Raw genomic sequence first — 13,235 nt, 5'->3', positions numbered from 1 at the left:
CAAACTCCACACAAAAAGGCCACAGGTGGGAATCGAAGCCATGACCTTCTTGCTGTGAGGCAACAGTGCTAACCACTAAGCCACCGTGTGGCTCAATATTGCAATATTAAATTAAGTTTAATACTAATAAGAAAGTAATTAGGACTCTTTTTTTCAGATGACAGACAATATAGGATTTGCACTGATGTCATTAGACTAACTTAGTGGACTAACTTAGCGGTCAGCGAATGTTGAGGACTGAAACATTCCCGATTTGTGTTGCTTAAATAGAAAAAAAACCTCATTCTGTTGCTTACCAAAGGATTACAAAGGGGGGGGGGGGGGGGGTCTGATAACCAAACTATAACTAACTCAGCTTCCATGAAACAATTTGCATGTGCAAATAAAGGGGAGGTGATGGTCTAGTGGTTAAGGTGTTGGGTTTGAGTCCAGAAGATCATGGGTTCAAATCCCCGCCTGACTGGAAAATCACTAAGGGCACTTGGGCAAGGCATAAGGGCATAATTGTAATTGAGGCATAATTGTAAAGTGCTTTGAGCATCTGATGCAGATGGAAAAGCGCTATATAAATGCAGTCCATTTACCATTTATCTAATCTGGAAAGTCTCACATTGTGATCAACCTGGATGCCACATCTATTTACACACAGACCAGGGATCAGCCGAGCAGGTCGCTCAGTGGCTAATCAGTTCAGCGATCAATGCGTAAACCTGGTTTACACATGGATCTATTTATTTTAAAACCAAAGTATGCCAAGTAAACTAAAGTATACCACAAGTTTGGTGTAACATTTCAAATAAATTTAAAAACACAAAATAAAACCCAGTGATGTTATTCCTAGGCTGTGGAAAAGCCTAGACAGTGGGTGAAAGAGTATCTAATGAGTTCATCCCCCTCCAGTTTTTTTTTAACATCATAACTCACAAACAGTAAATGCTATCATCCTGTAAGTGACCAGTTTAAAAGGTCAGATAATGAAGACAAACTGATCAGACATCAATCGAAAAACAACATTGTTTTGGTAGTGCAATATCCTGTAGAACTGTCTGCCAAACACTGAACACTGCCACCTACTGGGCGTGTTTGGACTTCTTGCAGGGAACAATAGTGCATGATGAAAATTAAGAGCAGGTGTGTTTGTAGTAGATTGAAATTAGCTTGTTTTGTGAGGCAGTCGGAGTCAGTGGACATTTTTAAGTCAAGACTGAAAACCTATTTTTATTGTCTTTCTTATGAATATTTTTTATTTTTATTTGTTTTATTCTTTTACTTCTGTTTTTATTTATGTATTTGAAATTTTTCTATTCAGTTTTAATTATTTATTAAATTTTATGTTGACGTTTTATGTAAGGCGCCTTGAGACGGCTTTTGCTGTGATTTGGCCCATTATAAGCTAATTAAATTAAATTAAATTAATGAATTTAAATTAAATTTTGTCTCTGTCTGAGGTGCAGAAGGACATACGCGGGAGTGGCATCTGTGGACAACGGGATGCTGGACTGATGCAGCAGATGTTTTTGAATTTCTATTTCCTATTTGTTCAGCTTTGTAAAATCTTGTAAAAACCTTGTAACTGTTAGAATGGCCGAAGCAGTGGGTCACCCCTTTGAGTCTGGTCTGCTTGAGGTTTCTTCCTCAGTATCATCAGAGGGAGTTTTCCTTACCACTGTCACCTGTGTGCTTGTTTTAGGGGTTGGTAAGGTTAGACCTTATTTGTGTGAAGTGCCTTGAGGCAGATTTGTTGTGATTTGGCACTATATAAAATGTAATAAATTGAAATTGAATAATACATTTAAATCTGTCAGTTGCTTTATTACAGTAAGTATTACAGTTTAAGTAAAATTATGAGGTGACAAAAATGTAGAGGGTGCAACAGTCTGTAAAGGAATTGCACATAACATGATGATGTCACAAAGTAAATTATCCTGTCATGAAATTGGAAGATACACTCGAGCGTGCAGTGGTGCTGCGCATACCCACATCCACCGGGAACTGCCTTTGGTGGCGGCCACACAGGTAGACAACTCTTCCATCTCCAACAGCTGTGGTCCTCAACACAGACACACCTACATAATGGATCATTATGTCCAAAGAAATGTGCCACATGGAAACAATGTTGTATCTCACATTCCCTCAGAATGCAAGTGGTACTGTGTCCCTAAGTACTGTATTTTCAGGAGTATAACTTGTACCGATTTAACTACATATAACATATATAAGTCACACCTGAGGAGTGTTAGTTACATAATTTTTTCTGTATGTGGAACTCACTTTTTAACACAGCGTTTCTTTGGAAGCAAGTTCTATAACAGACACGAACTCAGTAGCACATTTGCACAAAACAGCATGTGCTGTTACTTAACATAAGGACTTTTAAATAAAAAAAAAAGTAAGAAGATGGACAAATACACATGCAATCCACAACATAATGGATGTTATCTGACATGGTTTGGATGAATGGAATCTTTAGATGGACATGGATGGAGAAGTCATCAGTGGGTTTATCCAGAAAGCTTGTGGTGTGTACCATAAGGACTTTTAAATGCCCCCCCCCCCCCAAAAAAAAATAAAAAAAACATAAGCAAGCTAAGCAAATAACTGGGTGTTATCTGATTTGATCAGCTCTTTAATTTGTGATTTTTGTGCATTGTTGTGTACTTTTATTATTGGTGTTTATTCTTTTATTATAGGAGTTTATTTTATTCAGTGTGCTAATTACTTGTGTTATGTAGCCAGAAATGATCTAAACTTAAGCTCCCCTCATTAATATGCAAATTTATCCAAACATCACAGCAGCAGTATGTGATTATCTGCTCCTTCGCTTCACGTTGCTCATCCCTTGTTCATTTTTTGTTGACTTTGCGGTCTTCTGCTGGATAGCTTTGCTTCAGGGACACAGCTCAGGCTCTCCATCAAGTTAGAATTGCACCGACTTTGGAGACAGAGCAGTGTTTGTTTGGCTGCAGTGTTGGAGGCACTTTAGGGAAAAGTCAGTTAACACGTTTATTGTAGTGTCAAATACCAGTTTTTTCCACTCCTTGAAGTACTTTCATCTGCGCTGCCGCCATTCAAGTTCAACAGCTCCACTAGCAGCTACTGTTGTCGTCGTTGCTGTAATGACTTAGCACTTGGGCTGTGAGTATTTCGGCTATGTGCATCATGTTATTACTATGGATGTGAGTGCTTCACGCTCCGTGCCTTGTATTAGCTTTCACACTGTGAGTGCTTCACGCTCCGTGCCTTGTATTAGCTTTTGCGCTGTGAGTGCTTCACGCTCCGTGCCTAATATTAGCTTTTATGCTGTGAGTGCTTCACGCTCCGTGCCTCATGTTGTCTGTGGCTGTGAGTGCTTCGCGCTCCGTGCTTCATGTTCAGTCTGTGGCTGTGAGTGCTTCACGCTCCGTGCTTCATGTTCAGTCTGTGGCTGTGAGTGCTTCACGCTCCGTGCCTCGTGTTCAGTCTGTGGCTGTGAGTGCTTCACACTCCGTGCCTTGTATTAGCTTTTACGCTGTGAGTGCTTCACGTTCCGTGCCTAGTATTAGCTTTTATGCTATGAGTGCTTCACGCTCCGTGCCTCATGTTCAGTCTGTGGCTGTGAGTGCTTCACGCTCTGTGCCTAGTGTTCAGTCTGTGGCTGTGGCTGTGAGTGTTTCATGCTCCCTGCTTCGTGTTCAGTCTGTGGCTGTAAGTGCTTCATGCTCCGTGCCTCGTGTTTAGTCTGTGGTGAGTGCTTCACGCTCCGTGCTTTGTGTTCAGTCTGTGGCTGTGAGTGCTTCACGCTCCGAGCCTCATGTCGAATCTGTGGCTATGAGTGCTTCACGCTCCGTGCATCGTGTTAAGGCTGTGACTGTGAGTGATTTACACTCCGTGCCTCCTGTTACGGCTGTGACTGTGGGTGATTCACGCTCCGTGCCTTGTGTTAGCATTACACTTCGAGTGATTCATGCTCCGTGTCTTGTTACAACTGTGGTTGTGAGCGATTTGTGCTCTGTGCCTTGTATTAGTATTACTCTGGGAGTGGTTTACGCTCCGTGCCTCGTGTTACTATTTACACTGTGTGTGATTCACGATTTGTCTTTCTATCTGTAACCGTCAGGGCTTGTGTTAGCCATCTGCATGCAGTTCACAATGTTGTCAGGGCCTTTGCTGCATGGCTGTAGTCCCTGTTTGGCTCCCTTGAGCCAAGATGATGGACATATGTTTTGCCCCTCGTGTCTTGGGATCGGACACCTGAGGGAAGCCCTGACTGGCAATGTCTGCTTTAATTGTGCCAGCATGCCACTGGCAGAGAGGTCTGCTAGACTTGCGGCATTGGAAAGTGGGATGCCTAGAGCGACTTTGGCCCCCAACCCCAGGAAAGAACCAAAGCGCCGTAAACGCCCACATGCAGGGACCCCTTCTGCTAGAAGGTTACTCATGACCATGCTTTGGCTGAAAAGGTTGAAACTGACTTCTGAGTTTGCTCAGATTAAGTCCTTGCTTCTAAATCTACAGCCTAGGGACGCAAACAGTTCCTGTTGTCCCCAATTAGGCTGATCAGACCGACGTAGTAACTCAGCAGGAAGAAGATGCCATGTCTATTGCTGCAACTGATTCCTTGTACATGACAAGCGATACAGACTGTGTGGAGGATCAGGATGAGAGGGGTCTCTCTCCAAGCCATTCATTAGTGGGCTCTCACACCTCTGAGGCAGAGTCCCTGCCGCAAACCGGACCTGGACTATCCTTTGTCAAGCAAGCTGTTCAGTTGGCTTTATCCAGGCTTGGGTTCGACAATCCCCCTGCGGAAACCACCGCTTCAAGTGCCTTTTTCAAAGTCACTCAGAAGCCTGAGTTCAACGTTCCAGTTTCACAACCATATATCGAGGAGCTCCACTGATGTTGGGCAGACCCCAAATCATTGACCCATCTATTGCAGGACTGCAGAGCCCTTAGCTCTATGTGTGATTCGGCGCAGTATGGTCTGAACCGTATGCCTTCTGCCCACGACCTGAGTGTAAGGTCACTGATGACCTCCTCACCAAAAGCTATGACATAGCTGCTCGCATTGGTCGCCTAGGCAACTCAGTGTCCCATTTAGCCCTTGCCCTCACAAAGTCTTTGAGGGAGGCAGAGGTTGATGATGCTACTCAAAGTCTTAATGATGCCTCACTCCAAACTTTTGCTTATCTGTCCAGAGAGCTTGGCAGACTGATGTCAACCCTTACATCACTAGACGTAAGGTGTGGCTTGCGCAGTCCTCCCTGTCCGAATCCTGCAGAGGTACACTCCGTTCACTGCCGGTTCTTCCAGGCCAAGTATTTGGACCTGCGGCCCAACAAACTTTGGAGCGTGCTGTTGAGGCTAGTAAATCTCTGCAACAGTTTGTTGACCTACACTGGTCTTCCAGGCCTCAGCCAGCCAGACATGCTACAGCTTTTCACTCTACATCCAGGCTCCCGCCTACTCCCAGAACCGCACGTGCCTTCGCAGTTGAGGGCCAGCTCTCCCAGCGGCCTGCCTTTCAGGAGCCTATGGGCAGATCCCAAGAACTGAACGGTTTCACAGAGCTTCCAGTAATCGCGCCCAGAGGTCCTCAGGGATGTGAGGCAGAGGTGGTCGGGTCTGACTGCCAATGTTTGGCCCCCATTGTAGTTACATTCGTAACTCTTGTTCTACACAAGTATGATGGTATTTAAGTGTAGATAGAAGGTTTAAAGAACTTAACTTAGGAATTCCCATTTAAGTAACAACTGGTAGTTTTTAAACTGTTCTTGACTTCACTGTCTACAAAATGTATCACATGCACCTCATGCACACAGCACAGTGTGTCAGACGTGCCGGCTCACCCATGAGGAAGTCAAAGATGGTCATGTCCATGACGTCCAGCAGTCGCATCCCACTATCATAAGGTGGCGTCTGCTTGACCTCCTCGCAGAAGTCTGGATCCACCTCCCACCTGCAGGGGTTTGACAGCGACACAACTCTAATCGCACCCAGATTATGATGCAGAGTCGGGAGTCTGATATCTGATTCTGTTTCCTTACTCGGCCTTCTTGCGTTTGTGGTAGGAACGCCTCCACGGGTTCCTCCAAGTCTTGCGTTTGGCGAGGGCCAGGTCCGGGAGGAAGGCGGCCAACGATCCTTCTATCTGGTCCGGTTTACCGCACAGTGCGTGTTCAGTGGAGCAGTAGTAGGAACACTCCCCGTAGAAACACACGTTGTTAGCTGAGAACAGAGACGGTTCACGGCAATTAGACGTAGTGTATTGATGAAAAAGTACTTTACTTTAAATGGGACCCCACACTGTTTTTGTGCTTTTGCAGTCAAGAACAAATACACGAAAGGGTTCATTTGCACAGAAGTGATGTAACTTTTATTCATCGCTAAGATCAGCACTCATTTTAATGTGCTGTAATTTTTCATGTGCATGCAACAAATAAAACTGTCTGATAATAATAATTTCATGCAAATGAGCACCCCAGCATTTCTGAGCACAAAACTAACTAACTAACTATATATACACTCAACAAAAATATAAATGCAGCACTTTTGGTTTTGCTCCCATTTTGTATGAGATGAACTCAAAGATCTAAAACTTTTTCCACATACACAATATCACCATTTCCCTCAAATATTGTTCACAAACCAGTCTAAATCTGTGATAGTGAGCACTTCTCCTTTGCTGAGATAATCCATCCCACCTCACAGGTGTGCCATACCAAGATGCTGATTGGACACCATGATTAGTGCACAGGTGTGCCTTAGACTGCCCACAATTAGGCCACTCTGAAAGGTGCAGTTTTGTTTTATTGGGGGGGGGATACCAGTCAGTATCTGGTGTGACCACCATTTGCCTCATGCAGTGCAACACATCTCCTTCGCATAGAGTTGATCAGGTTGTCAATTGTGGCCTGTGGAATGTTGGTTCATCCTCTTCAATGGCTGTGCGAAGTTGCTGTATATTGGCAGGAACTGGTACACGCTGTCGTATACGCCGGTCCAGAGCATCCCAAACATGCTCAATGGGTGACATGTCCGGTGAGTATGCCGACCATGCAAGAACTGGGACATTTTCAGCTTCCAACAATTGTGTACAGATCCTTGCAACATGGGGCCGTGCATTATCCTGCTGCAACATGAAGTGATGTTCTTGGATGTATGGCACAACAATGGGCCTCAGGATCTTGTCATGGTATCTCTGTGCATTCAAAATGCCATCAATAAAATGCACCTGTGTTCTTCGTCCATAACAGAAGCCTGCCCATACCATAACCCCACCGCCACCATGGGCCACTCGATCCACAACATTGACATCAGAAAACCGCTCACCCACACGACGCCACACACGCTGTCTGCCATCTGCCCTGAACAGTGTGAACCGGGATTCATCCGTGAAAAGAACACCTCTCCAACGTGCCAAATGCCAGCGAATGTGAGCATTTGCCCACTCAAGTCGGTTACGACGACGAACTGGAGTCAGGTCGAGACCCCGATGAGGATGACGAGCGTGCAGATGAGCTTCCCTGAGATGGTTTCTGACAGTTTGTGCAGAAATTCTTTGGTTATGCAAACCGATTGTTTCAGCAGCTGTCCGAGTGGCTGGTCTCAGACGATCTTGGAGGTGAACATGCTGGATGTGGAGGTAAATGGTAAATGGACTGCATTTATATAGCGCTTTTCCATCTGCATCAGATGCTCAAAGCGCTTTACAATTATGCCTCACATTCACCCGATGTCAGGGTGCTGCCATACAAGGCGCTCACTACACACCGGGAGCAATAGGGGATTAAAGGCCTTGCCCAAGGGCCCTTAGTGATTTTCCAGTCAGGTGGGGATTTGAACCCATGATCTTCTGGACTCAAGCCCAACACCTTAACCACTAGACCATCACCTCCCCCGTCCTGGCTGGTGTGGTTACACGTGGTCTGCGGTTGTGGAGCTGGTTGGATGTACTGCCAAATTCTCTGAAACGCCTTTGGAGACGGCTTACATTCAGAGCAACAGCTCTGGTTGACATTCCTGCTGTCAGCATGCCAATTGCACGCTCCCTCAAATCTTGCGACATCTGTGGCATTGTGCTGTGTGATAAAACTGCACCTTTCAGAGTGGCCTTTTATTGTGGGCAGTCTAAGGCACACCTGTGCACTAATCATGGTGTCTAATCAGCATCTTGATATGGCACACCTGTGAGGTGGGATGGATTATCTCAGCAAAGGAGAAGTGCTCACTATCACAGATTTAGACTGGTTTGTGAACGATATTTGAGGGAAATGGTGATATTGTGTATGTGGAAAAAGTTTTAGATCTTTGAGTTCATCTCATACAAAATGGGAGCAAAACCAAAAGTTTATATTTTTGTTGAGTGTATATATATATATATATATATATATATATATATAAACACATTGAGAACTAATATTAGTAATTTAACAAAGTCATGAATATTACCCTTCTGATCAGACACATATGTAAATTTAGGTATTGCAAAGATTTTGAAATGTTTCTGAACAGTGTTTGGTTTCACCATCACCAAACAAAGCTTTTTTCACCTCATGGTCACAACTTAATTATTTTTTATCATGATATTTACATGATGCATATATCTTGTTACCTCAAAAAATAAATAAATAATAAATAAATAAATAAAAAAAGAGACCCTTCCCTCTTCTCAAAATAATGAGATAAATTAAACAGCATGAGAAACAAGCCCAGGCATCTCAAGATAATAAAATACGTAGTCAACTTTTTATTATGAGAAAATAACATTAAAAAAATAACTGCAGGCAATGAAACTATACAACTAACTAATAATAATAATAATAATAAAAGTATTATCATCCTTTTTTCCAAATACATCAGGTTGTGGCTTCTGAACCGAGATGCTTGAAGAAAATTTGTAATCACCAGAACAAACAGAATAATGAAAAATAAATAAATGAAATACATTAAATTTCACAGTGGTGAGAACTTTCTCAGTCAAACCAGTGCAGGGCTTAAACAATATCTCGTGGTTACTATGGAAACAGGAGATATTACAGGATGGGACCTTCAAAGAATTTGTGATAACAACAATCTGAGGCTGAAACATGCAAATGTTAAGATTTATGGAGCTACTGAAATTCTTTTCTTTTTTTTTTACTTTTTCTTGGGGGGGATACACCCCATTGAGCCCGACCGTAGAGATGCCTATGACCTCAGCCCCACTGAATTTTGATTGCAACTGCAGTGCGTCCACTTTTTGTGCTAAAAGCAGGTGCTCACTTCATATACACTTATACTAAGGATACAACATCTTCATCAAAACTCACTTTTAGGACCCAATCAGTAAAATGTAAGCAGTTTATTTCTTTATTTTTGTACCTGGAGATATAAAAAAGGTCTTCCAGAGCTTTTTGTCTCTGGTGACATCCCGGATCTCTTTCGTCATGTTGATCAGCCTGCCAGCCACAGGAGGGACACGACGGAAGTCCAGGATCCTACAGGACAAAAGTCATAATTACACAGATTTGTCTGTATTGTCCAAATTAGAGCATGTATTGAACAAATAGCATATGTATAAAAATTCATAACAGGCTTTCAGCAAAAATATGTAAAAAAAAAAAAAGAATGTGGACCCATAAAGTATAACACCCACATATATAATAACGCACAAAAATATATTTTTTAAATTCTTTTACACTCAACAACATGAACTTTCAAAATAATCTCACACACTTTGGTGTTTGGGAAGGAAAATTGTCTCTAAAAGTTCAACAATAAGTACACACTGTTCCGAAACTCAGCCCAGATGGGACTTGAAACCACAATTAAGACTTAAAAGAGGCCACATGAGGCAGCTTCACCAGCAAATGCTCAACTCACCAACAGGGGGCACTGTGGTATAAGCAATGATCTGCTGCAGAACACTTTTTTTTTTACTTAAATTATATTTATAAATGGGTCTAAGATTCTACCTCAAACACATTTTTACCTCAACTCATATTACTCCAACTCTACTCCCCAGCTGGGACTCATTTTGTGACCCTGCGTCATTTATCTGAAAATTATCATTGGTGTAATTGTGTGTATCGCAGGTAGTTTTTTAAAAAAAACATCCCTGACTGACGTCTTTTTCAATATAACAGCACGGCTCTGTTCGTGCATACGTGTCTGTTTTATGCATGCATGGCGCCTTTTTCGTCCATGCCACCATGGACAGCCTCTTTAAAAATGGGATGCTCCCTGACAACGCCTCACGGCAAAGTCCTGAGGGCGGTTCAGGAGGGAGACAGACTGAGATCAGAGCACAGAAGCCCCACAGACATTCACAGAAAACATCTTTGAACAAATGATGGCTTTGAGATGCGAGGTGGCGGGCGAGGCGAGACAGTCGTGTTTCTGTCGAACAGATGGACAGGCGCTGATGTCCCCGTGTTTGGCCTGCTGGGCCGCTAACGGGAACAAACAGCTCGAGCTGCCTCCGGTGTCATCACTCGGTCTCATCCCTCAGTGGGCATTTTGAAACTCAACACAGGAGAGAGGCGCCAGCCCACTCCTACTGCGGCGTGACCCGAACCGCGGCCCTGAGTAATGATTAGCTCCATCAAAGAGCTGCTCTGCAAAAACAAACAAACACACAAACAAAAAACGACAAGCAGTTTTCTTGTGTTTGTATCTCCAATGACATTTCATTTTCAGTTGTTGTTGTCAATTTGACCGTTTTGCCGTTTTTTTTGTTCAGGGTCGCCACAGCGGATACAGCCAGATCCGCATTGGTATTTGGCACAAGTTTTACGCCGGATGCCCTTCCTGATGCAGCTCCAGTGTAACCTGGAGAAACACACACAGCTGATGGTAGAGGTGGGCGGATCGATCCTAATATCGATAATATCGATACCAACACTGGTATTGATTTTGAACGATCCTTGTGTAAAAAGATCGATACTCAAGCTTTTTTTCTCTCCCTCACGCACTGACTGCTGCGCACGCAGATTCATCAAAGTCTGCTCTCTGTCTGTAAGAGCAGCAGTGCGCTGTGTCACACAACACGGAGCAGCGCACCCTTGTATTGTGGTTTGTCAGCCCTCTACCTCAGGAGATTTTAAGTTGTGTTGAGTGATATTTTTTGAAACAAAAATGTTGATTGTGATAATAAAGTATTTTGTTCTCACGTACAATGTTTGGCAAAATTCTACCTTTTGAATCCTTTGGATCTATGATGCTTAAATATGAAAAAAATATCAGTATCGGTATCGATATTGGCAATACTGGGCCTGTATTTACTTGGTATCGGATCAATACCAAAATTCCCAGTATCGCCCACCTCTCGCCGATGGTGTTCCAAAGTACGAACTGTGATATAGGCCAAGGTTTGTCATACCCACTCCTCTCCTGAAGGGGGCAGCAGTTGTCAGAACTGGAGGTCAATGTTACATCACAAATTGAACTGGCCAATCACAGTGCAGCCCAAATTTTTCGCAATCACAGGGGCAAAAGAATTAATTTGTTTGCTGAGGGAGCAGGAGAAGCTATCCAGTAAAAAAAACAAAAAAAAAAAACAGGTTTTGGTGAAAAGATACACATAGAAATATTATTTGTACGTTATTCTTATGTGCTTTAAAACAGTGCTACTTTTAAATAACGAGTTTGTCTTTTCATTTCGCAAAACACACACACACACACACACACACACAATTGACAAGGTTTTTTTTTTAAACAATTAGAATAATGTTCTCTGGTTTATTCAATGTGTCTGCAACCTCTTCTAAAGTGAGGTTGGTGAAAAGTTGTACAAAACAAAACCAAAGCAGAAAAAAATCTGATTCCTACTTTCAAAATTAAAGCTATAGTGCTATTTTTTTATTGTTTAGAAAATTCTATAATTTTCTATAATTTTATTCCTTAGCATGTAAGTAACCGATTCATAAAATTATATTGTCAATATGATCAAAATTTTACGGCCTGGAAACAGTTTCGGCCCCTGGTGGGTCAAAATTCAAGCAATCAGACCTACATTTGGTAGCGAGATAATAGATCACATGGGGGTTTCCCCCGAGCTGCGTGAGGATGGTGAGAAGCACATGGCGACATCCAACTGGAGTAAAGAAAGGCAACGTGATGTCAGCTGGCTGCTAGCTCAAACAAAATAAACTAATATGGTGGAAACGCTCTTAAACAATTTATTTCTGGATAAATCTAATATAGTCTCATACGTTAGAGAGAAACAACCACTTCTAAATCTAAAAACACTGTTTTCATAACCAGATAACACTTTTGAAGTGATTTACAAGACATCTTACGGACGTTAGCATGCATGCGCCGGGAACACGCATCAAAGTGGATCAGTCATCTCAAAAACCTCACGTGTATGCACACACACTTCTTCCTGCAGTTCGCCTGCACAATGTCATTTGAAGGAAGAGACAATATTTCATTCTATTTTTATGACACTTTACACTGTTTTAGATTTTTATTATTTGTATAGTGAAAATATTCTATTTAAATATCTTTTTTTTTACTGAAGCATTTGGAAATGTATCTCGATTAAATTCTCCCTAAAATGTTTTCTTTAAAGCAGTTTAAAAATATAGTTGAAGGCTTGTAAAAGCTCTTTAAAAGGCTAATTAAAATTTAAATCGAATAAGAATGAAAAAAAAATAAATAAAATTCCTTAAGCTTCAACAACTGGAACATGCATAAAATTGTACATAAAGTAAAAATAAATAAATAAATGACATTTACTTTTTTCTATTAATTGACTAATTCTTTTCAGCCCTAAATAAAATAACGGCTGGTTGTCATATTCACGTCGGTAAAAAGCACAAGAATTCCGCGGACCTTCAGAATGTGGAGCTATTTCCTATTTTAAACTCATGTCCGGCTCACTTTTGGACCTTGTATGTCTTTATATCTGCTTTGTTCTCTTTCCCACCTAATGCAGTGCATTTAAATCCAATCACATAATTAATGATGCTTATAATAGTCTTGCCTATATTAAAAAAAAAGAGACAATAGTACGATCATGTGTGTGCAAATGATGCTTTTAGAGGCGTGTGTGTGTGTGTGTGTCTGTGGGCCCCCTGGGAGGCAGTGCAGTCTAAGTCTCTGCAGCAGCAGCAGCTCTGCAGCCAGGCTCTAATTTAGAACAGACAAAATAAGGGAAAAAAAGAAGCAGTGCTTTTGGCAAACCCTGCCTGCTTATATTTAGAATGGCACAGGGCCTTTCATGCCTTTGGTTTCCTGCGCTTCCCCTTAACCCACGCATACGCCGCAAG

General features: G+C 42.3%; 1 protein-coding gene across 1 annotated transcript in view; it reads right to left on the bottom strand.

The window, feature by feature from the left end:
* fam20cb (FAM20C golgi associated secretory pathway kinase b) overlaps nt 1-13,235 on the bottom strand; it is a 175,925-nt gene that overhangs the window by 32,481 nt on the left and 130,209 nt on the right. The window contains exons 5-7 of the mRNA XM_034193222.1: nt 9,343-9,458; nt 6,027-6,207; nt 5,829-5,938 (exon numbers count right to left, since the gene is read on the bottom strand). Coding sequence (XP_034049113.1) covers nt 5,829-5,938; nt 6,027-6,207; nt 9,343-9,458 — 407 coding nt within the window. The remainder of the gene's footprint in view (nt 1-5,828; nt 5,939-6,026; nt 6,208-9,342; nt 9,459-13,235) is intronic.

This window comes from Thalassophryne amazonica, chromosome 18, assembly GCF_902500255.1.
Source record: "Thalassophryne amazonica chromosome 18, fThaAma1.1, whole genome shotgun sequence".
Taxonomy (NCBI): Eukaryota; Metazoa; Chordata; class Actinopteri; order Batrachoidiformes; family Batrachoididae; genus Thalassophryne; species Thalassophryne amazonica.
The sequence above is the reverse complement of the archived record's forward strand: the minus strand, read 5'-3'. Positions and strand labels throughout refer to the sequence as shown.